Here is a 25714-nt window from a genome sequence, read left to right as displayed (position 1 = left end):
CATTCTCCTAATCTGTCTAAGTCCTTCTGTAGCCTCTACTTCCTCAAAACTACCTGCCCTCCACCTATTTTCATATTGTCTGCAAACTTTGCAACAAAATCATCATAAATTCCTTAATCCAAATCATTGACATATAACTAAAAAAGAATTAGTCCCAACAAAGACCCATAAGGAACATCACTGGTCACCGGCAGCCCCAGGATAGACTCCCTTTATTCCCACTCTTTACCTCCTGACAATCAGCCACTGCTTTATCCATGCTCGAATCTTTCCTGTAATACCATGGGTTCATAGCTTGTTATGCAGCTTCATGTGTGGCACCTTGTCAAAGGCCTTCTGAAAATCCAAGTACACAACATCAAACAATTCTCTTTTGTCTATCCTGCTTGTTATTTCTTCAAAGGATTCCAACAGATTTGTCAGACAGGATTTTCCCTTGAGGAAGCCATGCTGACTATAGCCTATTTTATCAAGTGCCTCCAAATACCCTGATACCTCATCCTTAATAATCAACTCCAACATCTTCCTGACCACTGAGGTCAGACTAACTTTCGTTTGCCTCTGTCCCTTCTTGAAGAGGAGTGACACCTGCAATTTTCTGGTTTTCCAGAACCATTCCAGAATCTAGTGATTAGAAACATCGAAAGGCTATTACTAATGCTTCCACGAACTCTTAAGCCACCCCTTTCAGAAATCTGGGCTGTACACCATCTAGTCCAGGTAAAGTATCTACACTCAGACCTTTCAGTTTCCCAAGAACCTTCTCCCTAGTTATGGTAACTTCACACGCTTCATGATCCCGACACCTGGATCTTCCACCATAATGCTGATGTTTTCCACGGTGAAGACAGGTGCAAAATACTTATTCAGTTCATCCGCTATTTCGTTGTCCCCCATTACTACCTCTCTGGCGTCACTTTTCAGCAGTCTCATATGCACTCTCACCCTTCTTTTACTCTTCATGTATCTGAAGAAACATTTGGTATCCCCTTCAATATCATTGTCTAACTTACTTTCATATTTCCTCTTTATCTTCTTAGTGACTTTTTTAGTTGCCTTCTGTTGGTTTTTAAAAGCTTCCCAATCCTCTAACTAATTTTTGCTCTATTATATGTCCTTCCTTTGGCTTTTATGTTGGCGGGTGAGGTGTGATGTCCTGCTCACCCAGGGAAAGTGTACGCACAAAATACGTCGCCTCTCCTTTGCCGGTGTAGTGATGGCCGCATGGTCACTGTCTGGCTTGCTAGGCAGGAGGCCACTGCAAATGGCCTCTCCTACACTACTGTGTCCATAGCAACACCTTCTCGTCGGTGCCCCCCGTTTCCACCGAGCTTGCTATGCCATGGCACGACTGAGTGTCCGGCGGTGTAACTGGATTGGTAGGCTGGGCTCGTTAGCCTTGGTTGGCAGCCAGCCTAAGAGAAGGACAACTCTGACCCCAAACCAGGGCAGGTGGGGCTCGTCAGCCTTGCCAGGCCATCCACCTGGGAGAAGGACACTCCAACGTAACTCCTACAACCCGAGGACCTCGCTGTCACCGTCCCAGCTTGCGAGGCTACGGCAGATGAGCCCAGGGTGTAAAGGGGGGGCCAGTACCGCACACACTGCACTCCACCAAAAGAAAACATTGCGCAGGCCGAAGGACACGCCCACTGGGCAGCCCCCTTCCTAAATCTTCGATCACGAAGCTAAGCCATGATGTTGGCTTTGACTTGTCTTGTTAGCCACGGTTGTGTCATCTTTCCATTAGAATACTCCTTCCTCTTTGGAATTTATATGTCCTGTTTCCTTCTAAATTGCTTCCAGAAATACCAGCCATTGCTGTTCTACCATCATCCCTGCCAGTGTCCTTTTCTGATCAATTCTGGCCAACTCCTCTTTCATGCCTCAAAATTCCCTTTACTTCACTATAATACTGATACATCTGACTTCAGCTTCTCCTTCTCAATTTTCAGGGTGAATTTGATCATATTATGATCACTTGCCCATAAGAGTTCTTTTACCTTAAGCTCTCTAATCAATTCTGATTCATTGCACTGCACCCAATCCAGGATAGCTGATCCTGCAGTGGACTCAACCACGAACTGTACGAAAAAGCCAATTTGTAGGCATTCCCTTGTAATCCAGCACTAACCTGATTTTCCCAATCTACCTGTATATTGAAGTCCCCCATGACTATTGTAACATTGCCCTTTTGATATGCATTTTCTATCTCCCCTTGTAATTTGTAGACCACATCCTTACCAAAAGTCCACAATACCAAAAGCATTGTGCTAACCACTACTCTACCGTGCGGCCCCGTGTGGAAGGAGACCAGAGCACCAAAGGAAATGCACACAGTCACAAGGAGACCATGCAAGCTCAACACAGACAGCACCAAGGGGCGTGATTAAATCCAGATCTCTGATACTGTGAGGCTGTGACTCTCCCAGAATGCACCTCTCTGTTGCTTGATCTGTTGTCCGCTGTGGGGGTTAAATGGATAACACAGAATAGCAATGGGATCTACAGTTCTATACATTATAGGAGCAAGTTAGGCCATTCAGCCCGTCAAGTCTCCTCTGCCATTCAATCATAGCTGATTTATTTTTCCTCTCAACATCATTTTCCTGCCTTCTCTCATACTTTTTGATGCTCTTACTAATTAAGTACTTACCAAACTTTGTGTTTTGGCCTCTACAGCCATCTGTTTCAATGAATTCCACAGATTCACCACCCTCTGGCTAAAGAAGTTCCATCTCTTCTCTATTGTAAAGGGACATTCTTCTATTCTGAGGCTGTGCCCTCTGGTCCTAAACTCCCCCACTATTTGAAACATTATCGACACATTGACTCCGTCTAGGCCTTTCAACCTGTGTGAGTCAGTGAATCACACTTTCCATCCATGCCGGGTTGAGCGTCGAGCTAGCCACTCGGCCTCATAAAAAAACAAGGGTCGAGTCAGGAACATTCATACCGTGACCCGGTTAATCCAAAAGGAGACCAATCCTGACACTACGCGCCAGACACGAATGGCTGACTGGTGTGACAAGCTATGAAATGTTGAGTGTGTGCCTGCAAAGATTTACTGTACATTCCCAAACTAAAAGCCGTGGATGAACCAGGAGGTACGTCGTCTGCTGAAGTCTAGATCTGTGGCATTCAAGTCTGGCAACCCAGGCCTGTACCAGAAAACTAGGTATGATTTGTGGAGGGCTACTTCCAGGACGAAGAGACAATTTCTAATGAGGTTGGAGGCGACATCGGATGTACGACAACTCTGGCGGGGTTTGCAAGACATTACTTCCTACAGAGAGAAACCCAATAGCATGAATGGCAGTGATGCTTCACCACCAGATGAACTCAACACCTTCTATGCCCGCTTTGAAAGGGAGAACACAACTACAGATGTGAAGATCCCTGCTGGACCTGATGACCCTGTGATCTCTGTCTCAGAGACCAATGTTAGGCTGTCTTTAAAGAGTGTGAACCCTTGCAAGGCAGAAGGTCCAGATGGGGTACCTGGTAAGGCTCTGAAAACCTGTGCCAACCAACTAGTGGGAGTATTCAAGGACATTTTCAGCCTCTCACTGCTGTGGGCGGAAGTTTCCACTTGCTTCAAAAAGGTAACAATTATACCACTGGCTAAGAAGAGTAATGTGAGCTGCCTTAATGACTATCGCCCAGTAGCACTCACATCAAGAGTGATGAAATGCTTTGAGAGGTTGGTCATGACTAGACTGAGTTCCTGCCTCAGCAAGGACCTGGACCCATTGCAATTTGCCTATCGCCACAATAGGTCAACGGCAGACGCAATCTCAATGGCTCTCCACACGGCTTTAGACCACCTGGACAACACAAACACCTACGTCAGGATGCTGTTCATCAACTATAGCTCAGTATTTAATACCATCATTCCCACAATCCTGTTTGAGAAGTTGCAGAACCTGGGCCTCTGTACCTCCCTCTGCAAATGGATCCTCGACTTCCTAACTGGAAGACCACAGTCTGTGCAGATTGGTGATAACATATCCTCTTTGCTGAAGATCAACATTGGTGCACCTCAGGGGTGTGTGCTTAGCCCTCTGCTCTACTCTCTATGTACACATGATTGTGTGGCTAGGCATAGCTCAAATACCATCTATAAATTTGCTAACGATACAACCATTCTTGGTAGAATCTCAGATGGTGACAAGAGGGCGTACAGGAGTGAGATATGCCAACTAGTGGAGTGGTACCGCAGCAACAACCTGGCGCTAGACATCAGTAAGATGAAAGAGCTGATTGTGGACTTCAGGAAGGGTAAGACGAAGGAACACATACCAATCCTCATAGAGGGTTCAGAAGTGGAGAGAGTGAGCAGCTTCAAGTTCCTGGCTGTCAAGATCTCTGAGGATCTAACCTGGTCCCAACATATCGATGTAGTCATAAAGAAAGCAAGACTATACTTCATTAGGAGTTGAAGAGATTTGGCACATCAACAAATACACTCAAAAACTTCCTTAAATGTACCGTGGAGAGCATTCTGACAGGCTGCATCACTGGTATGGAGGGGCTACTGTGCAGGACTGAAAGAAGCTGCAGAAGGTTGTAAATCTAGTCAGCTCCATCTTGGACACTAGCCTACAAAGTACCCAGGACATCTTCAGAGAGTGGTGTCTCAGAAAGGTAGCGTCCATTATTAAGGATCTCCAGCACCCAGGGCATGTTCTTTTCTCACAGTTACCATCAGGTAGGAGGTACAGAAGCCTGAAGGCACACATTCAGCGATTCAGGAACAGCTTCTACCCCTCTGCCATCAGATTCCTAAATGGACATTGAACCCTTGACACTACCTCACTCTTTTTTATATATACAGTATTTGTGATTTTTGCTCGTTTTTAATCTATTCCATAACATATGCTGTAACTGATTTACTTATTATTATTTTTTTCTGTCTCGATTATGTATTACATTGAACTGCTGCTGCTAAGTTATCAGATTTCACGTCACATGCGGGTGATAATAAACCTGATTCTGACTCTGATTCTGAATATTTGGCAGGTTTTAGTAGATACCTCACCAATCTTCTAAACTATGGGTACAGACCCGGGGCCATCAAATGTTGAATTTTAGTATTATGTTTCTTTGTGCTTAATGCTTTTTCCTTATTTTAAATGTTTTTCACAGAAAACTTTAAACAACTGCAATATTTTCTAGCAGAAAATGTAGGTACAATATAACACTTTAAGACTGTAAGACATAGAGCAGAGTGAGGCTATTTGGCCCGCCGAGTTTGTTCTGTCATTCCATCATTGCTCAGGGACAGGAATGGTTACTTCAAGTGCCAGGCTTTAGATGTTTTAGAAAGGACAGGGAGGGAGGCAAAAGAGGTGGGGGCGTGGCACTGTTGATCAGAGATAGTGTCACGGCTGCAGAAAAGGTTGTCGTCATGGAGGGATCGTCTACAGAGTCTCTGTGGGTGGAGTTTAGGAACAGGAAAGGGTCAATAACTCTACTGGGTGTTTTTTATAAGCCGCCTAATAGTAACAGGGATATCGAGGAGCAGATAGGGAAACAGATCCTGGAAAGGTGTAATAGTAACAGAGTTGTCATGATGGGAGTTTTTAATTTCCCAAATATTAATTGGCATCTCCCTAGAGCAAGAGGTTTAGATGGGGTGGAGTTTGTAAGGTGTGTTCAGAAAGGTTTCCTGACACAATATGTAGATAAGCCTACAAGAGGAGAGGCTGTACTTAATTTGGTATTGAGAAATTAACCTGGTCAGGTGTCAGATCTCAAAGTGAGAGAGCATTTTGGAGATAGTCGTCATACTTCTATCTCCTTTACATTAGCATTGGAGAGAGATAGGAACAGACAAGTTAGAAAAGCGTTTAATTGGAGTAAGGGGAATTATGAGGCTATCAGGCAGGAAATTGAAAGCTTAAATTTGGAACAGATGTTCTCAGGGAAAATTACGGAAGAAATGTGGCAGATGTTCAGGGGATATTTGTGTGGAGTTCTGCATAGGTACATTCCAATGAGACAGGGAAGTTATAGTAGGGTACAGGAACTGTGGTGTACAAAGGCTGTAATAAATCTAGTCAAGAAGAAAAGAAAAGCTTACAAAAGAGTTAGGTAATGTTAGGGATCTAGAAGACAATAAGGTTAACAGGAAGGAGCCAGAAGGGGCCATGAGAAGGCCTTGGTGGGCAGGATTAAGGAAAACCCCAAGGCATTCTACAAGTATGTGAAGAGCAAGAGGATAAGACGTGAAAGAATAGGACCTATCTAGTATGACAGTGGGAAAGTGTGTATGGAACTGGAGAAAATAGCAGAGGTACTTAATGAATACTTCAGTATTCACTATGAAAAAGGATCTTGGTGATTGTAGTGATGACTTGCAGCAGACTGAAAAGCTTGAGCATGTAGATATTAAGAAAGAAGATGTGCTGGAGCTTTTGGAGAGCATCAAGTTGGATAAGTCGCCAGGACCGGATGAGATGTACTCCAGGCTACTGTGGGAGGCGAGGGAGGAGATTGCTGAGCCTCGGCGATGATCTTTGCATCATCAATGGGGACAGGAGAGGTTCCGGAGGATTGGAGGGTAGCGGATATTGTTCCTTTATTCAAGAAAGGGAGTAGAGATAGCCCAGGAAATTATAGACCAGTGAGTCTTACCTCGGTGGTTGGTAAGTGATGGAGAAGATCCAGAGAGGCAGGATTTATGAACATTTGAAGAGGCATAATATGAATAGGAGTAGTTAGCATGGCTTTGTCGAGGGTAGGTTGAGCCTTACAAGCCTGATTGAATTTTTTGAGGATGCAACTAAACACTCTGATGAAGGAAGAGCAGTAGATGTAGTGTATATGGATTTCAGCAAAGCATTTGATAAGGTACCCCATGCAAGGCTTATTGAGAAAGTAAGGAGGCATGGGATCCAAGGGGACATTGCTTTCTGGATCCAGAACTGGTTTGCCCACAGAAGGCAAAGAGTGATTGTGGATGGGTCATATCCTGCATGGACGTCGGTGACCAGTGGGGTGCCTTAGGGATCTGTTCTAGGATCCTTACTCTTCGTGATTTTTATAAATGACCTGGATGAGGAAGTGGAGGGATGGGTTAGTAAGTTTGCTGATGACGCGAAGGTTGGAGGTGTTGTGGATAGTGTGGAGAGCTGTCAGAGGTTACAGCGGGACATTGATAGGATGCAAAACTGGGCTGAGAAGTGGCAGATGGAGTTCAACCCAGATAAGTGTGAAGTGGTTCATTTTGATAGGTCAAATATGATGGCAGAATATAGTATTAATGGTAAGACTCTTGGCGGTGTGGAGGATCAGAGGGATCTTGGGGTCCGAGTCCATTGGACGCTCAAAGCAGCTGCGCAGGTTGACTCTGTGGTTAAGAAAGCATACGGTGTATTGGCCTTCATTAATCATGGAATTGAATTTAGGAGCCGAGAAGTAATGTTGCAGCTATATAGGACCCTGGTCAGACCCCATTTGGAGTACCATGCTCAGTTCTGGTCGCCTCACTAGAGGAAGAATGTGGAAGCCATAGAAAGGGTGCAGAGGAGATTTACAAGGATGTTGCCTGGATTGGGGAGCATGTCTTATGAGGATAGGTTGAGTGAACTCGGCCTCTTCTCCTTGGAGCGACGGAGGATGAGAGGTGACATGATAGAGGTGTATAAGATGATGAGAGGCATTGATCATGTGGATAGTCGGAGGCTTTTTCCCAGATCTGAAATGCTTGCCACAAGAGGACACAGGTTTAAGGTGCTGGGGAGTAGGTACAGAGGAGATGTCAGGGGTAAGTTTTTTACTCAGAAAGTGGTGAGTGCATGGAATGGGCTGCCGGCAACGGTGGTGGAGGTGGATACGAAAGGGTCTTTTAAGAGACTTTTGGATAGGTACATGGAGCTTGGAAAAATAGAGGGCTATAGGTAAGCCTAGTAATTTCTAAGGTAGGGACATGTTGGACACATCGTTGTGGGCCGAAGGACCTGTATTGTGCTGTAGGGTTTCTATGGCTGATTTATTCTTCCTTTCAACACCATTCTCCTTCCTTCTTCCTGTAACCTTTGATGCCCCTACTAAAAACAACCTATGAACTTCCGCTTTAAATATACCCAGTGAACTGGCCTCCAAAGATGTCTGTGGCAATGAATTCTGCAGATTTAATACCCTGTAGCTGAGATATTGCTCATCTCTGTTCAAATTGGACATCTCTCTATTCTGAGGCTGTGCCCTCTGGTCCAATACACCTCTCCACATCCACTCTATCTAGGCCTGTTGTTCAGTAACAATATACTCAGATCAAATTGATGGTCCTTCGGATATAAAGCTCTTGACAAAGGGATATTTCCCACTGTCAGGGAAAAAGGAATTTTAATATAAAATCATAGAGTGATGCAGCATGGATAAAGGCCCTTCCATCCATCTATCCTGTGCTAACCATCAATCGCCCATCTACACTAATTCTATTTATTCTCTCACATTCCCATTGACCTCACCACCCACCCTCGGATGCTACACTCACCTAAACCTTAGAGGCTATTTACAGAGGCCAATTAACCCACTCGCCCGCAGGTTTTAGGGATGAGGGTGGAAACTGGAACTGAGGAAACACCTATGGTCACAGAGAGAGCGGGAGAACTCCATACACGGGCAATGCCTGAAGTCAGGACAGAGACCAAGAGCTGGAGCTGTAAGAAAGCAGTTCTACGACCTGTACCACTCTGCTGAGTGCTTAAGAGAATCTTTTCTATCTCAAGGAAGCTGAGTTCTATACCTACAGACACAGACAGACAGACAGACATACTTTATTGATCCTGAGGAAAATTGGGTTTTGTTACAGTCGCACCAACCAAGAATAGTGAAGAAATATAGCAATATAAAACCATAAATAATTAAATAATAATAAGTAAATAATGCAAAGTGGAAATAAGTCCAGGATCAGCCTATTGGCTCAGGGTGTCTGACACTCCGAGGGAGGAGTTGTAAAGTTTGATGGCCACAGGCAGGAATGACTTCCTATGACGCTCAGTGTTGCATCTCAGTGGAATGAGTCTCTGGCTGAATGTACTCCTGTGCCTAACCAGTACATTATGGAGTGGATGGGAGTCATTGTCCAAGATGGCATGCAACTTGGACAGCATCCTCTTTTCAGACACCACCGTCAGAGAGTCCAGTTCCACCCCCACAACATCACTGGCCTTACAAATGAGTTTGTTGATTCTGTTGGTGTCTGCTACCCTCAGCCTGCTGCCCCAGCACACAACAGCAAACATGATAGCACTGGCCACCACAGCCTCGTAGAGCATCCTCAGCCTTGTCCGGTAGATGTTAAAGGACCTCAGTCTCCTCAAGAAATAGAGACGGCTCTGCCCCTTCTTGTAGACAGCCTCAGTGTTCTTTGACCAGTCCAGTTTATTGTCAATTCATATCCCCAGATATTTGTAATCCTCCACCATGTCCACACTGACCCCTTGGATGGAAACAGGGGTCACCGGTGCACACTAAGTCGTGCCAAAATTCTGCTCGGCCCCAGAATGAGGTAGCTTGACACTGTTAGCCAAGCATCGCGCACAAAATGCTGTAAGAGCTCAGCGAGTCAGCCAGCATCTATGGAGGGGAATTAACAGCTGGCTTTTCGGACCGAGGCTCTCCGTCAGGACTGGAAAGGGAGAGGGAAGGTGTACAAGCTGGCAGTTGATTAGTGAAGCTCGGTGAGGAGGGTGTTTGGGTGGGGATGGGGGAATAAAGTAGGAAGCGGGACAAGTCCCACACCTGCCCTTTGACCCCCTGCCTTTCCAGCATTCAGGGCCCCAAGCAGTTCTTCCAAGTGAGGTGGAACTTCACCTGTGACTTTGTTGGGGTCATCTACCTCGTATGATGCTGCAGGGCGACCTCCTGTACAGATTGGGGGGGGGGGGGCCTCTTTGTTGAGCGTCTTCACTCCATCGCTACAAAAGGTGGGATTTCCCAGTGGCTGCCTAATTAGATTCGGCTTCCCATTCCCATTCCGTCATGTCGGCCCACGGCTTCCTCTACTGTCATTAAAGGACCGCACTCAGATTGGAGGAGCAGCACGTCATACTCCATCTGGGTAGCCTCCAGCATCTGCAGAATCTCCTGTGCTTACTATTAGCCAAGCACGCTCCATTTTCCTTTTGAAAATTTGTACCTGTTTTCAGTCCAAGGGGAAGGAAAGCACTCTGTAAATCTGCCACAAACCTGTGCGATATCCTGCTTGTCCTGGAGTGACTCACAGCGCTGTCTGACTTCACAGTCCTCACTAAAATAAACACCGTCACTCCAAAATGCAAGTGGCTTTTCTCTGCCAATGACCTTGCCACAACAAAAAAGCTGGGTTGTAAAATTTGAACTTTTCAGAAGGCACATGTTAAGGAACATTTTGTTTATTGTTTTTAGCGTAGAGGATAGGAAGCAAGTATTTGGAACAAAATATGCTCTCCTTAGTCTCAGCTGTCAGTCCAAGGATAATACTTCTATCATTTCTTCTGGGAACTAGCTTGCTAGTAAAAACACATACTGTGTTTACCTTAACCATTTGTGGGACTCTGGCAAGCCTAGGGAACTGCACAAGACACAGCTATTACTTTAATTTTCACCAAAATCAGTGTAAGATGCTTCAATTCCCTTGAACAGAAAGTCCTACAAAAAGTAGTGGATATCACGGGTAAAGTCCTCCCCACCATTCAGCATTTCTACACTGACACATCCTTCATCAGGGACCCCCACCATGCAGACCATGCTCTCTTCTCACTGTTGCCATCAAGAAGAAGGTACAGGAGCCTCAGGACCCACCCCAGAATGTGCTCAGAAACAGTGATACCCCTCAGCTATCGTGCTCTTGAACCAGAGGGGATGACTTCACTTGCCCCATCACAGAACTGTTCCAGAACTCATGGAGTCATATTTAAGGACTCTTCATCTCGTGTTCTTGATATTTATTGCTTATTTATTGTTTGTTGTCTTTTGCACATTGATTGTTTGTCCATCTTGCTCAGTGCAGTCTTTTATTGGTTCTGCTGTGTTTCTTGGATTTACTGTGTATGCCCACAAGAAAGCAAATCTCAGGGTTGTTTACGGTGACACGTATGTACTTTGATAATAAGTTTACTTTGAACTTTGCATCTGTCACTCTAATTGTAGTGAATATACTTCCTGTATGTTAGGTCCTGGGGATTAAGTGCTCATAGGTGGGAGGGGGTGGGGCATTGTTGAGCTTACAAAATTGAGAATTGCCTAGAAATTTGTCCCTGGCCAGTACTTATTCATTTGTTTTATTTATTTATCGCACGTACATCGAAACATACAGTGAAATGCGTTGTTGGCATTAATAACCAACACAATTTGAGGATGTGCTGGGGACGGCCTGACATTGTTGCCACACATTCCAGTGTAAACATAACATGGCCACGATGTTCAGCAGAACAGCACCAACAAGAGAATAACAGCGAAACACACCCCTTTCCTTCCTCCTACCCACCAACCTCCATACTCTGACAGTCCTCCAAACCCAGGACAGCCCGATTCCGGGCCTCGAGCTGCAATTGACTCACGGTCTCACAGATGTTGGGCCTCCGAGTTTCCCAGCTGAGCCAGGGCTTCGGCCACCAGGCCTTGACTGCTGAACTTCTGATTCTCTTCCGTGCTTCAATCTTCAGTGTCGACCTCAGGCCCGAACTCCAGGCTCGCTGATGACCAGAACCCGAACAGTAACGCAAAGTGAGCTGTAGATTTACCAGCAAAATGAGACCAGATCAAACCTCACTGAAAGAATTTTTAATAAAATAGGTTGGCCCAAAATTGCCACAAGGGATGATCAGCAATAATTTCTTTACCCACTGTAAGTAAATAAATTTGTTCTCATTGCTTGCCAGTTCCGTAACATCTGCGTGCAGTATGAACAAGAACTTCTTGTTTTGACCAACATGTACAAAGTTCTGGAAGAACTCAGCAAGTCAGACAGCATCAACGGAGGGCAATAAGCAGTCGAGGTCTTTCATCAACCTCTTGTGCCCATCTTATTTTTCCCTATTTTATGAGGCCGTAATTTCCATTTTACTGGTCAAATTCCATAGAAAGGTCAAGTACTAGTTTGCGACATTTTATGTAGTTTGTGAACAGCGTCTTTTGAAGTCATTGTTGTGACTCTGATCTGAGTCACCGGAGAGACACTGAAGCTGGTGATATAAAGGTCTTTAGTCATCGTGGCAAGCAGTTATTTTCCTGATGACCCTCTTGATAGAGTCTCCCAAACTCAAAGTACATCATACTTTTATACCGTTTAGATCAAAGGTAACAGCAGGTGATTTAATACAATTTCAGAGGAGTTGTTTACTTCAATAATCTGAGTCTGATAGTTACTCCTCTACAATGAGAGACACCTTCAAAGGTTCAAACACCTTTGCTGGGGTAAAGTAATTCGCACCGATGATCCAAAAGCTTCTGAAGACCGGGAATCCACACACCCAAAATGAATGTTGTGAGGGCTGACTCTGCTTACACAGATATCCAAACTATTGATAGATCAGTTATACCTGTGACTGTGTTTGATGCTGAATTACAACATCAGTCTGCTGGCTTTGTTGAGCTCACTCACATAACTAAGCCCATGTTGCCTGGTTTGGGTTGGACAATTAACACAACCCTATCGTTTCATGTTTGGCTGATGCAGACAAGAATATCTGCTGGTCTCTTCACTTTGCAAACTATTTCACTTCATGCTGTACGTCAGTGATAATAATCCTGATTCTGATTCACCTTCAGTGCAGAGTTGATGTTGAAGTATAGCAGGATTTGCAACCTGCAGGACCACGTTTATCTCCTTACCATTATCAGAACAGAATTAGGCTATTCAGCCCATCTAGTCTGCTGTCATTCTATCATGTCTGATGTATTAGCCGTCTCAACCCATTTCTCCTGCCTTCTTGTAACCGTTGATGTCCTTACTAATCAAGAATCTATCAACCTCTACTTAAAATATACCCAATAACTTGGCCTCCATTGCCATCTATGGTAATGAATTCCCCAGATTCCCCATCCTCTGGCTGAAGAGGTTCCTCCTCATCTTTGATGTAAAAGGACATCCTCGTATTCTTGGGCTGGTCCTGGATTTCTCAGCTGTAGATAACATCTCCTCCACATCCTCTTTATCTTGGCCTTTCAATGTTCAGTAAGTTTCAATATGATCTCTGTTCATTCTTCTAAACTTCAGTGAGTTCAGGCCTAGAGCCCTCCTCATACATGAACCCTTTCATTCATAGGATCATTCTCGTAAGCCTCTTCTGGACCCCGTCCAACGCAAGCACATCCTTTCTTAGATAAGGGACCCAAAACTGCACAAAATGTTCCAATTCCAGTTGGACCAATGCCTTAGAAAGCTTCACTTTTGCATCGTTGCTTTCACATTCCAGTCCTCTCAAAATGAATGCTAACATTACGTTTGCCTTCCTCACCACCGACTCAACCTGCAAGTTGGCCTTCAGGGAATCCTGCACGAGGGCTCCCAAGTTCCTTTGCACGTCCGATTTCAGGATTTGCTCCCCACTTAGAAAATGGTCTACACTTTGTCTTGCACTTAATCCACAAAGAGCATGAATCACATCAAACTGCCCAGAGTTGTGATAAACCATCCCCTCCCCCCTTAGGCTCAGAATGGTCACTTGCTAAAAATCAAGATGAGAACTGAGATGGGTGCTGGTCAGATCTACAGTGTGTTTTACTTTTGGTTTTGTGAACTATTTTACATTCCTGATTGTTTTTCAGTCAGTGAAAGTTTTTTTCCTGATTTTCTTAAATCGACTTTGTGACATCTTGGAATACATGACAAAGTATATGTTCCACTCAGATATGTCTTTGCCTTCTTGCCGTTCTTTAATTCTCCTCAGCTGTACTTCTGTTGCGCTCTATTATTGTAGTTACGGGGAATCAGCTGGTCTTACAAGAACGATGTACCTAGTATGTACTTCCTGTCCATTATAGTTGATGAGTCATGCTTTCTATGTAGCCCTTCAAAGGAAGGGATTGCAAAACGTCAGAATTCACTTTGAAGAAATAAATATCTGAGTCTGGATCTACCACAACATCTGAGCCAAATCACTCAGCATGTTTAGTTACGGGCAATAGTTTTTTTTCAGTCTTAAAGGGCCATGCACCAATTCATAGATTAACACAGAAAGCAGAGGGGCTTTGGCCCAACTCGTTCATACTGACCACGGTGATTCTACTCGCTATGTTCAAAGTTCAATGTAAATTTATTACTGATGTACATTTACAGTGTATAGGTTACCGTATAGTACCTTGACATTCATTTTATTGCTGGTATTTACAGGAAAATACGCTAAAATTTTACAAAATAATGATGCATAAACAGAAAAAGAGTGAAAACAAACAATATCGAAAAGAAGACAAACTGTGTAAGCAAAAATAATACTGAGAACATGTTGTAAAGAGTCCTTGAAGGTGAATCTCTGGGTAGTGGAATCAGTTCAGAGTAGTGACGAGTGAGGTTATTCACGCTGCTTCAGGAGCTTTATGGTTGTAGGGTGATAACTGTTCCTGACTTCATCCAAGATGGCGGCTTGCAGCGGCCACTCTGGAGCTGATTATCTGTTATTTGTGAAGTGGGGTGCCGTGCGCAATCATAATCAATTGAAAACGGACGTGGGAGCATGGAGGAACATCGGGAAATCTCCAGGAAGACCTTCTTCGTTGCTGCTGCTGCTGTGAGGTCCGGGACTCTGCTGGGAAGAACAGGCCCCCAGTCCTCGGGGTCGCGTTGCTGATGGCCGTTGGCGGAGCCGTCTTAATACGCTCGGCAGAGGATGGTGCTCGGAGAAGCTGTGCCGGAGGGGATGGTCGTCGGCTCGGAGGTTCAACAGACTCGGAGTCCGCTGCGGTCAGGTCGCTTTCGGTGTGTGCTGCGTCTGCGAGGCTGAGTCGGGCGGCGCCGCGGAAGTCCATAGCGGGGGTATTCCCTTCTCCGCCTATGTGGGATGGCGAGTCTGTCGGGACCCTGGGGACTTGTGGAAACTGTGTGGTGATTTCTTTTGAACTTATAGTCCTTTAACATCTTTGGACTATTTTTACTGTGCCCATGGTCTGTTTTTTTATCAATCATGCTATTGTTTGCACTGTTGTAACTATATGTTGTTTTTGTGCAGTTTTATACTATGTGGTTTTGTGCAGGTCTTGTAGCTTTAGTTTTTGGTCTTGTTTTTGTCTGGTGGATTTGGAGCTGCTTTCCGGGGAACGCTCTAAGACGGTAGCGCAATATTAATACGCAGCAGCCTCTCCGGACTCTGGATTGGGGATTGCCAAATGTTATGTGGATTTTCTAGTGTAGTCTGTTTTGTCATATGCTTTTGTGATATCATTCTAGAGGAACGTTGTCTCATTTTTTAACTGCATTGCATTTGTGGTTTCTAAATGACAATAAACTGAATCTGAACTTGGTGGTGTGGTACTTTTACAAGCTGTGATGTCTGCATGCATGGACTAACAGTGGGTGGCTGAATACTCCAGTCCAGTATAATCTTCAGGAGCCATGCTTGACACACTCAAATCAAGGCTTCAAGCTCCCGAATTCTAGTGTTCCGGGCAAAGTTGGAGCTTGGGGTCCCGACATCGGCTAGTCCTGGCATTGATCATGGTTAATCGGAAGTCTGGAAGTGTAAGCCTGATGGTAGAATGTGAAATCCACTGGGGAAGTCGGGGCCCCATTGCGGGTCCGCTGGGGGCCGGAGGCCTGTCCTGGGGGTGGAGGACTCTGTGTGGATCGGGTAGGCGGCTGGGAGCCATGGAGGAGAGCGGCTTGCTTTACTGCTGTTGTTTTGTTGCTTGTTGTGTTGTGTTTTATTCTCCGTCATACCCCGAGCATTGTGGGCATGCTAGGTTGGCACCGAGATGTGTGGTGACACTCGCGGGCTGCCCCAGCACACCGTCAGCTTGTGCTGGTTTTTAAGGCAAATGGCACAGTTCGCTCTATATTTCAGTGTACTGTAGTAGGCCTCCGTTAGTCTCGATAGACCATGGATTTGCACCTTGGAAAGTTTCCAGGACGCTAGCCTGGGCAAGGTTTTTTTTTATGGAAGACCGGCAGTTGCCCAAGCTGCAAGTCTCCCCTCTCCACGCCACCGGTGACGTCGTAGAGCAATGTGTGGTTAAGTGCCTTGATCAAGGACTCACACGCAGCCTCAGCGACCTTCAGATCACTAGACGAACGCCTTAACCACTTGGCCACACGCGTACATGTGATAAATAAGTGAATCTGAATCTGATTCATTAATTCACTCCTGATGGGTGGAGTGAGGCACCCAATGCGTTGACTTCAGTGGAACGAGGAAGTGCCAAATCCTCCTGATGCTATTCAGATTACTTAGCGCTTCCAAACAGATGAATTCCTCAAAGATGCTCTTCACTGGACTCACCCTGGGGATCATTTGAGCTGGAGCTACCTGGTCCCAGATTTCAAGGATCATCTTTATTCACCAGGTACATTTACATGTATTAGGAAATTGCTGTAGGGTGTGATACTACAGACAGCAAGAAAAAGGACATTCAACGATAATACAGAATAAAGAATTATATAAAATAAAGTTAGAAGTACAGATATGGAATAAAATGTGTAGAAATACGTATGTGCAGCATGTTTTGACTGCTGCACTTACTACAGAATGTGGTTGGAAGTGTTTATAGTGAACTGCAGTGACTGGGGTAATAGATAGAAGGGGTGAGATGATAATTAGAATTGTCAATCAGATTAACTGCCTGGGAGAAGAAACATTTAAGATGGCATTAAATATTTTGCTTTAATAGCTTTCTAGAAGGAAGCTTTTGGAAGAGGCAGTTTGCAGGGCGGGTAGCGTGTGCAATGATTTTCCTGGCCCACTTCTTTGTACTGGACACCAACAAGTTCTACGCTGATGACAAACTGGAGCCAATGGCCTTTTCAGCTGACTTGACAGTCCACTGTAGTTTTCAAATGCTCTGAAAAGCTGCTGCACCAAACCAGGTACTACTGGCTGTTGTGAGGATGCTCTCTGTGATGAGCGCGTAGAATCGCACCAGTACGTACCAGTCTGTAGTTTAAACACGTGCACTTGTGAGGATCCAACAACATGAACTGGCACCATGTTGCTAAATGATGCTTACATCATTGTGCTTGGGTAGACCTCCTCCAAATCGTGCTCCAGTTCTTCCAAGCTTTAGAGATCGAGAGTTCATCTTTATCGTATAAGAGGTCCATTCAACAACCTGTTGTAAGAATGAGATAGTAGGTCTCCTTGAGCTTCTTGGCACCTGCTGTTGAACCTTTAGATCTTCTGCCCCCAAGGAAGAGGGAGAGGAGAGAATGTCTGAAGTGAGAGGCGTCTTTGATTCTGTTCAAAGTTCAAAGTCAATTTATTATCAAAGTACATACTGCATATGTCACCCATGCAACCCTGATTCATTGTCTTGCAAGCATTCTCAATAATTCCACAGAGTAATGTCCATAACAGAATCAAGGAAAGACCACACTAACTTGGGCGTTCAGCGTGCAAAAGACTACAAACTGAGCAAATGCCCGAAGGAGAACATAATAATAATAAATAAGCAATAAATATCAAGAATGTGAGGTGAAGAGTACTTGAAAGTGAGTTCATTGTTTGTGAAAGCATTTCAGTGACGGGACAAGTGGAGTTGGCTGCTTTGCTGAGGTGGTGGGAAGTGTAGACAGTCAGAGGAAGGGAGGGTGGATTATGGGACTGCATTCTCTGCTCTGTGAATTCTTGTGATCTTGGTCACTACAGTTCCCATACTGAACTGAGATGCATCCAAATTGGATGCTTCTTTGATACCTCAGCTAAAAGCTACTGCCTGGTGTGAAGGACTGTAACTATAAGGAGAGATTGGGTAGGTTGTATTTATTCTCATTGGAACATAGGAGGCTAAAGGTGACCTGAGAGCTTTGGAAATATTAACAATTCTTTGCCCTGGTCACTGCCCATATTTGCGTTTAAATTAATTTAAACCAGGCGGAGGTCTGCAGCAACATGACCAAATATAATGCACTCAACTACTAATCCTAAACTGAAGTATGAAGACTGGACCACACACAAAATGCTGGAGGAAATCAGCAGATCAGGCAATGTGGTGAACTAGATATACCTGTCTGACTGCTCCTGTGGCTCCTCCCACAGACCCTGCTGACTGCTCCTGTGGCTCCTCCCACAGACCCCTGTATAAAGGCGACTGTGGGCTGCTGCTCTCCCTCATTTTCCCCAGGATGTAGTGCTGTTTATTCTTCCAGTCAATAAAAGCCGATAACTCGCTTCCTAAGTCTCAGCGTGAGTTATTGATGGTGCATCAGGCAATATCTATGGAAGTGAATAAACCTTCATCAGGACTGGAAAGGATCAGGGAAGATGCCAGAATAAGAACATAAGAAATAGGAGCAGGAATCGGCCATCTGGCCTGTCGAGCCTGCTCTGCCTTTCAATACGAACGTGGCTGATCTGGCCATGGACTCATCTCTGCCTACTTGCCTTTTCCCTATACCCTTAATTCCCCTACTATGCAAAAATCTATCCAGTCTTGTCTTAAATATATATATACTGAGGTAGCCTCCACTGCTTCATAAGAAGGTGGGGGGATGGGAAGGAGAATAAGCTCGAAGGTTTTAGGTGAAGCCAGGAGGGTTCACCTTATTCTGGCATCTTTCCCCTTTCTTTCCAGTCCTGATGAAGGGTCTCGGTACAAAACATTGACTGTTCATTCATCTTAGTGGAGGCTGTCGAGTTCCTCCAGCATTTTGTGTGTGCTGCTCTGGATTTCCAGCATCTGCAGAATCTCTTGTGTTTATGAATCTGCACTGTAAAGCATTGTTTATTTACTTTTTGAGCTACAGCGCAGAATAGGCCTTTCCAGCCCATTGAGCCGTGTAACCTAGCAACCCTAGCCTGATCACAGGACAATTTTCAATAACCAATTAACCTATCAACCGGTACTTCTTTGGACTGTGGGAGCAAACCAGAGCACCCTACGCAGTCATGGGGAGAACATACAAACTCCTTACAGGCAGCGGCGGGAAAGGTATAACGTGGCACTCACCACTGGAAAACAGGATCCTTTCTCAATATTACTTCCAATCATCTTCTAATTTGATAAAATCATTGAAGCATTTTTTCTTCATTCCCAATACTAAGCAAGCAACGTAGTATTACATGTCCATTATGCTGTGCACCCATTATTGAGGCCAATGTGATGTAACTCATCGTAGTGTCACAGTATCAGAATCAAGTTCATTATCACTAACTTAACTGAAGTGAAATTTGTTGTTTTGCTGCAGCAATACAAGACATAAAATCACTATAAATAGATAGTGCAGGTTGGGGAGGAGAATAAATGAGGTAGTGTTCATGGGTGCAAAGACCGTTCAGAAATCTGATAGTAGAATTCCTAAAATGTTGAGGGTGTGTCTTCAGGCTCCTGTACCTCCTCCCTGATAATACAATTGAGAACAGGGCATATCCTATTTGGTGGCAGTTGATAGTCAAATGTCTGTATGACCAGACGTCAGTTAACCAGAAACTATTCCCCAGTTTATCAAAAATAGTCTACAATGTGGAGTAGACTTGATGGGCCAAACGGCCTTATGGTCTTATGTTGTATTTGCTCTTTTTTTCTCTCTCTTTCAGAGACTTTGTGAATGCCTTCATTCAGTTCAAGAAGCCCATTGTGGTGGCAGTCAATGGGCCAGCTCTGGGACTGGGAGCTTCTATCCTCCCCCTCTGTGACATTGTGTGGGCCAGTGAAAAGGCCTGGTTTCAGACTCCGTACGCAACCATACGATTAACACCAGCTGGATGCTCTTCGTACACCTTTCCGCAGATAATGGGAGTCGCTCTAGTGAGTACCTCTTGTCAAATAATACGAAGATTCCTCTGTCAGTAAGCACTCTTCTTTAGATTAAATTTGACACATATGCCTTTGTATACGGATGCTCCTTTGATCATTGAGTGTTCTCCAGAACTCATTTGTTCTACTTTATCTATTTATATACTTAGCTCTTACATTTTCATAAATCAGTCGATATTGAATGGCGGAGCAGACTCAATCCTGCTCCTGTGTCTCATGGCCTTGTGGTCTACTTCCAGAGCATAACAGTCAAACTTTGCCCATGGATATTGCTCAATAGCTCGGTGAAGAACATTTTAGATAAGATGATGAGCACAATTGAAGTTCCCTGACTTCATTGCATCATCATCCCTATGTCATAAACCTCAAAACAGGTGGTCATGGTAGAACTGGCGGTTCCTTGGGAAGACCGGATTGAGGAGGCACTGTAATTGGCCATAGTCCTTTTCCTCAAAGTAGGAAAGCATTAAAAGGACATAGATTAAAGGCAAGAAGGGAGGAAAAGTTTCAAAAGGGACCCAAGAGAAGCTTGTTCACTCTCATGGTGCTGGGTATTTAGAATGAGCTGCCAGAGGAAGCTGCGATGGTGTGCACAATTACAGGGTTTAAAAGTTACTTGAACAGGTACATGTATTGGAAAGGTTTAGATTGGGGTTCCCAAGCTGGGTTCCAAGGACCACTCGGTTAATGGTGATGCTTCGTGGCATAAAAAAGGGTTGGGAACCCCTGGTTTAGACAGATATGGGCCCAACACAGGCAAATGGTTCCAACTCAGATAGGCATCTTGGTCACCATGGATGAGATGGGCTGAAGGGGCTGTTTCTGTGCTGTGTAACTCTATGACTAACAACTAGAAACATTACAAGGACCATTTGAACTAGATTCATAACTGTTGAACTTTTGAAGTGTGTAAGCAGGACTTGATTGAAACATAGAAATATACAGCACATTGCAGGCCCTTCGGCCCACAATGTTGTGCCGACCCATGAAACTGCCTAGAATTCCCCCACCGCATAGCCCTCTATTTTGCTAAGCTCCATGTACCTATCGAAGAGTCTTTTTTGGGAGACTCCAGAACTAAAAGTTCATTACTACTTAATTTGATTAATTTAATTCCCTATTTATCACAATCCCTTACTGCTCCCTTATCTCAATATCTTTTCTGCCAGAAATAAAAATTACAAAACTCTATTTTCTTCTTTCAGGCAAACGAAATGCTGTTTTGTGGTAGAAAATTAACGGCACAGGAAGCCTGCAGTAGGGGGCTGGTGTCTCAAGTCTTCTGGCCGACCACATTCAGCCAAGAAGTTATGTTGCGGGTGAAAGAGATGGCGTCCTGCAGTGCAGTGGCAAGTTTATCCATCACTTACAAATAACATTACAGCTTAACTTTGCGTATCAGTGGTCCTGATGTTCGTGAGAGGACTGAATCAGATTATGTTTTAAATGGTAGTGAGTTAGTATTTTGTAACGGTTTCTCCTGAGAATCCCGCTTTCATGCCCTTCCATTTTATTAACTCAGAATCAGGTTTAATGTCACTGACGTATGTCATGAAATTTGTTGTTTTGTGGCAGCAGTACTGTGCCATACATAAAAAGTTACTGTAAGTTACAATAAGCTATCTTTTTAAAGTAATTAAGAAACAGAGCAAAATAATGAGCTAGTGTTCAAGGGTTCATGGACGATTCAGAAATCTGATGTTAGAAGGGAAGAGCTGTTCCTGAAATGTTGATAATGTATCTTCAGGTTTCTCTACCTGCTCTCTGATGGTAGTAATGAGAAGAGTGCATGTCATAGATGGTGAGGGTCCTTATTGATGGGTGCTGCCTTCTTGAGGCATCGTCTTTGAAGGCATCCTCGATCATGGATGATAGGCCCATTATGGAGCTGACTGGGTCTACAACCCTCTGCAGCTTTTTAGGATTCTTTGTATTGGCACCTTCATACCAGACAGTGATGTAACCAGTAGAATACTCTCCACTTCGCGTTTGTAGAAACTTGTTAGAGTCTCTGGTGACGTACCAAGTCTCCTCAAAGCTCGAATGAAGTATAGCCACTGGCATGCCTTCTTCATGATTGCATTAATATGGGTATGTTGAGGAGAGATTTTCAGAGATATTGAAAGATGTTTAGAGACCAAGTGTGGTCTAGGTATGATTACATAAGATTTATTAAGGAGAACAAAATTGGTTGTTGACCCATCAGCTACAAGTAAGGAATAGGCAGGACGCTTACTGACCCTTTAACATTGCTCTGGAAGGTAACGACTATCGTTAACAAAAACAGAAAATGTTGGAAGCACTCAACAGGTCAGGCTGCATCTGTGGAAAATGAAACAGTCAACATTTCAGGTCAACAACGGTTTATGTTTCCACAGATGATACCTGACCTGCTGGGTTTTCCATGTATTTTCTGTTTTCTTTCTGATGTTTATAATCTGCAGCTAATCTTTTATTTTTAATGACATGCTCTTGATGTGGCAAAGCAGATTTGAAGCTAAAGTTCTAAGCAATGACAAGAAGTGATATCCTGGCCTAGTTCTGTGTTCGCTACTTTCAGGGTGTTAAAGTCATTGACAATGATTAACAAAGCAGAATTCCTGAAGGACGTAACAGAAACAGAATCAGGTTTATTATCACTAGCATGACACTTTTGCTCTTTGGCAGCAGGATGGTGCAAAGACATAAAATTAATATAAATTACAAAATAAATAGTGCGAAACAAGCAATAATGAGGTAATATTTATAGATCCCTTCAGAAATCAACCACAGTTGGGAAGAAGCTGTCTCTGAATCATTGAGTTCAACATTCATAGTAAATTTATTATCATTAGACATAGAAGCAGAATTAGGCCATTCAGCCCATTGGGTCTGCTCTGCCATTCTACCTGACTAACCCAGATCGCACTCAACCCTATACACCTGCCTTCTTGCCATTTCCTTTGATGCCCTGACTGATCAGGAAACGATCTACTTCCACCTTAAATATTTGCACAGACTTGGCTTCTACTGCAGTCTGTAGCAGAGTATTCCACAAATTTACTACTCTCCGGTCTAAAGGTTTGCCCCCTAAATATTGAGGCTTTACCCTCCAGTTCTGCATACACCCAGCATAGAAAACATTTTCTCCGCATCCACCCTCACTAGTCCTTTCAACATTCAGTAGATTTCAATGAGATCCCTCCCTTCCCCCGCATTCTTCTAAGTTCCAGTGAGTACGAGCTTAAAGCTGCCAAACACTCCTCATATGTTAACCCCTTCATTTCTGGAAACACCCTTGTGAACCTTCTCTGGACTCTCTCCAATGACAACATCTCCATTCTGAGATATGGGGCCCAAAACTGTTGACAATACTCCAAGAGCAGCCTGATTAGTGTCTTATAAAGGCTCAGCATTATCTCCTTGCTTTTATATTCTATTCCCCTTGAGATAATGCCAACACTGCATTTGCCTTCTTTACCACAGACTCAACCCCAGTAAATTAACCTTCTGGAAGTCTTGTATGAGGACTCCTAAGTCCCTCTGCACCTCTGATGTTTGAACCTTCTTCCCATTTAGATAATAGCCCGCGCTATTGTTCCTTTTACCAAAATGCATTATCATACATTTCCCAACACTGTATTCCATCTGCCACTTTTTTGCCCATTCTTCCAATTTGTCTAAGTCCTCCTGCAATCGCATTGCTTCCTCAGCACTACCTACCCCTCCACCTGTCTTCATATCATCCACAAACATTGCCACAAAGCCATCAATTCCATTATCTAAGTCATTGACAAACGAAGTGAAAAGCAGTGGTTCCAATACTGATCCCTGAGGAACACCACTGGTCACCAGCATCCAACCAGAAAAGGCCCCCTTTATTCCCACTCACTGCCTCCTGCCTGTCAGCCATTCCTCTATCTATGCCAATATCTTTCCTGTAACGCCACAGAATTTTATCTTGTTAAGCAACCTCATGTGTGGCACCTTATCAAACACCTTCTGAAAATCCAAGTAAATGACATCCGCTGCCTCTTCCTTTGTCCACCCTGCTTGTTACTTCCTCGAAGAACTCTAACAGATTTGTCAGGCAAGATTTCCCTTTACAGAAACCATGCTGACTTTGACTTATTTTATCATTAGTCTCCAAGTACCCCCAAACCTCATCCTTAATAATAGACTCCAACACTTTCCAATCACTGCGGTTAGGCTAACTGGCCTACAATTTCCTTTCTTTTGTCTTCCTCCCTTCTTAAGGAGTGAAGTGACATTTGCAATCTTCCAGTTCTCCAGGACCATGCCAGAATCAAGTGATTCTTGAAAGATCATGACCAATGCATCTCTTATCTCTTCAGCAATCATTCTCAGGACTCTGAGATGTAGTCCATCTGGCCAAGTGACTTCCACCTAAAGACTTTTGAGTTTGCCTAGCACTTTTTCCTTTTTATGTAAGTAAGTTTCCTCATCGTAGTATGTATATGTATTTTCCCATATACTTGAGATTCGTTTTCTTGTGGGCATTTGCAAGAATTAAAAAGAAATACAAGAGAAATTATGACAAACTATACATAAACACAAAAAGAATGACAAACAGACAATGTGCGAAAGAAGACAGATTGCAAATAAAATAAATAATACTGAGACAGTGAGTTGTAGATAATAAAATAAAATAAATAATACTGAGACAGTGAGTTGTTCACCCTTGAAGGTGAGTCTGTAGGTTGTAGAATCAGATCAGAGCAGGTCAGAGTCATGTGAGTCTCCAGGTTCAGGTACCACCTCCCTGATAGTAGTCATGAGAAGTGGGCATGTCCCAGATGGTGAGAGTTCTTAATGATGGGTGCCAACTTCTTACAGCACTGTCTCTTGAAAGCGTTGCCAGCCAGATCACTCAGAATGGCCAAGCAACAAACTGCAGGGGGGGGTGGCATGATAGCGTGGTGGTTAGCACAATGTGTTACAGTACAGGTGAGCTGGGTTCAATTCCCATCATTGCCTGTAAAGGTGTTTTTTTATGTTCTCCCCGTGGCCACATGGATTTCCTCTGTGTGCTCCAGTTTCCTCGCACAGTCCGTTTAGCAGATTAATTGGTCTTTATAAATTGTCACGTGTTTAGGTTCGGATTAACTTGGGGGATTGCTGGCCGACATGGCTCAAAGGGCAGGAAGGGCCTCTCCATGCTGTTTCTCAATAAATAAATAAACTCAACAAGTCAGGCAGCAACTGTGGAGAACAGTGGACAGTCGATGTTCTGAATTGAGATCCTGCATCTGGACAGGACACTGAAAAGAGCCACATTGCAAACTGCACACTCAAAAATGCTGGAAGAACTCAGCAGGCCAGGCAGTATCTATGGAAAAAAGTACAGTCAATGTTTCAGGCCCAGACCCTTTGACAGGACCCGAGAAATAAAAGCTGAGGAGTAGATTTAAAAGGTGGGGGGAGGGGAGAGAGAAACAGAAGGTAATAGGTGAATCTTGAACGGGGAGGGATGAAGTAAAGAGCTGGGAAGTGATTGGTGAAAGAGATACAGGGCTGGAGAAGGGGGAGTCTGATAGAAGAGGACAGAAGACCATGGAAGAAAGAAAATGAGGGAGGAGGAGCAGTAGAGGGAGGCGTTAGGCGGACAAGGAGATAAGGTGAAAGGGGGAAAAGAAGATGGGGAATGGTGAAGTTGGGAGTGGGGGGTGGGACATTACCAGAAGATCAAGCAATCGATCTTCGTGTCATCAGGCTGGAGGCTACCCAGATGAAATCCTCTAACCGAAGTGTGGCCTCATCATGGCAATGGAGGAGGCCATGGATAGAGATATCACAATGGCAATGGGAAGTGGAATTAGAACGG

General features: G+C 44.2%; 1 protein-coding gene across 2 annotated transcripts in view; it reads left to right on the top strand.

The window, feature by feature from the left end:
• Positions 1 to 25714, top strand: part of LOC140740839 (chromodomain Y-like protein 2) — a 200057-nt gene that overhangs the window by 153099 nt on the left and 21244 nt on the right. For both annotated transcript variants that reach the window (XM_073070389.1, XM_073070390.1), the window contains exons 5-6: positions 19671 to 19881; positions 21096 to 21239. In XM_073070389.1, coding sequence (XP_072926490.1) covers positions 19671 to 19881; positions 21096 to 21239 — 355 coding nt within the window. The remainder of the gene's footprint in view (positions 1 to 19670; positions 19882 to 21095; positions 21240 to 25714) is intronic.

The sequence above is a fragment of the Hemitrygon akajei genome, chromosome 17 (assembly GCF_048418815.1).
Source record: "Hemitrygon akajei chromosome 17, sHemAka1.3, whole genome shotgun sequence".
Lineage (NCBI taxonomy): Eukaryota > Metazoa > Chordata > Chondrichthyes > Myliobatiformes > Dasyatidae > Hemitrygon > Hemitrygon akajei.
Note: the sequence above shows the minus strand (reverse complement) of the source record. Positions and strands in the feature narration are given on the sequence as shown.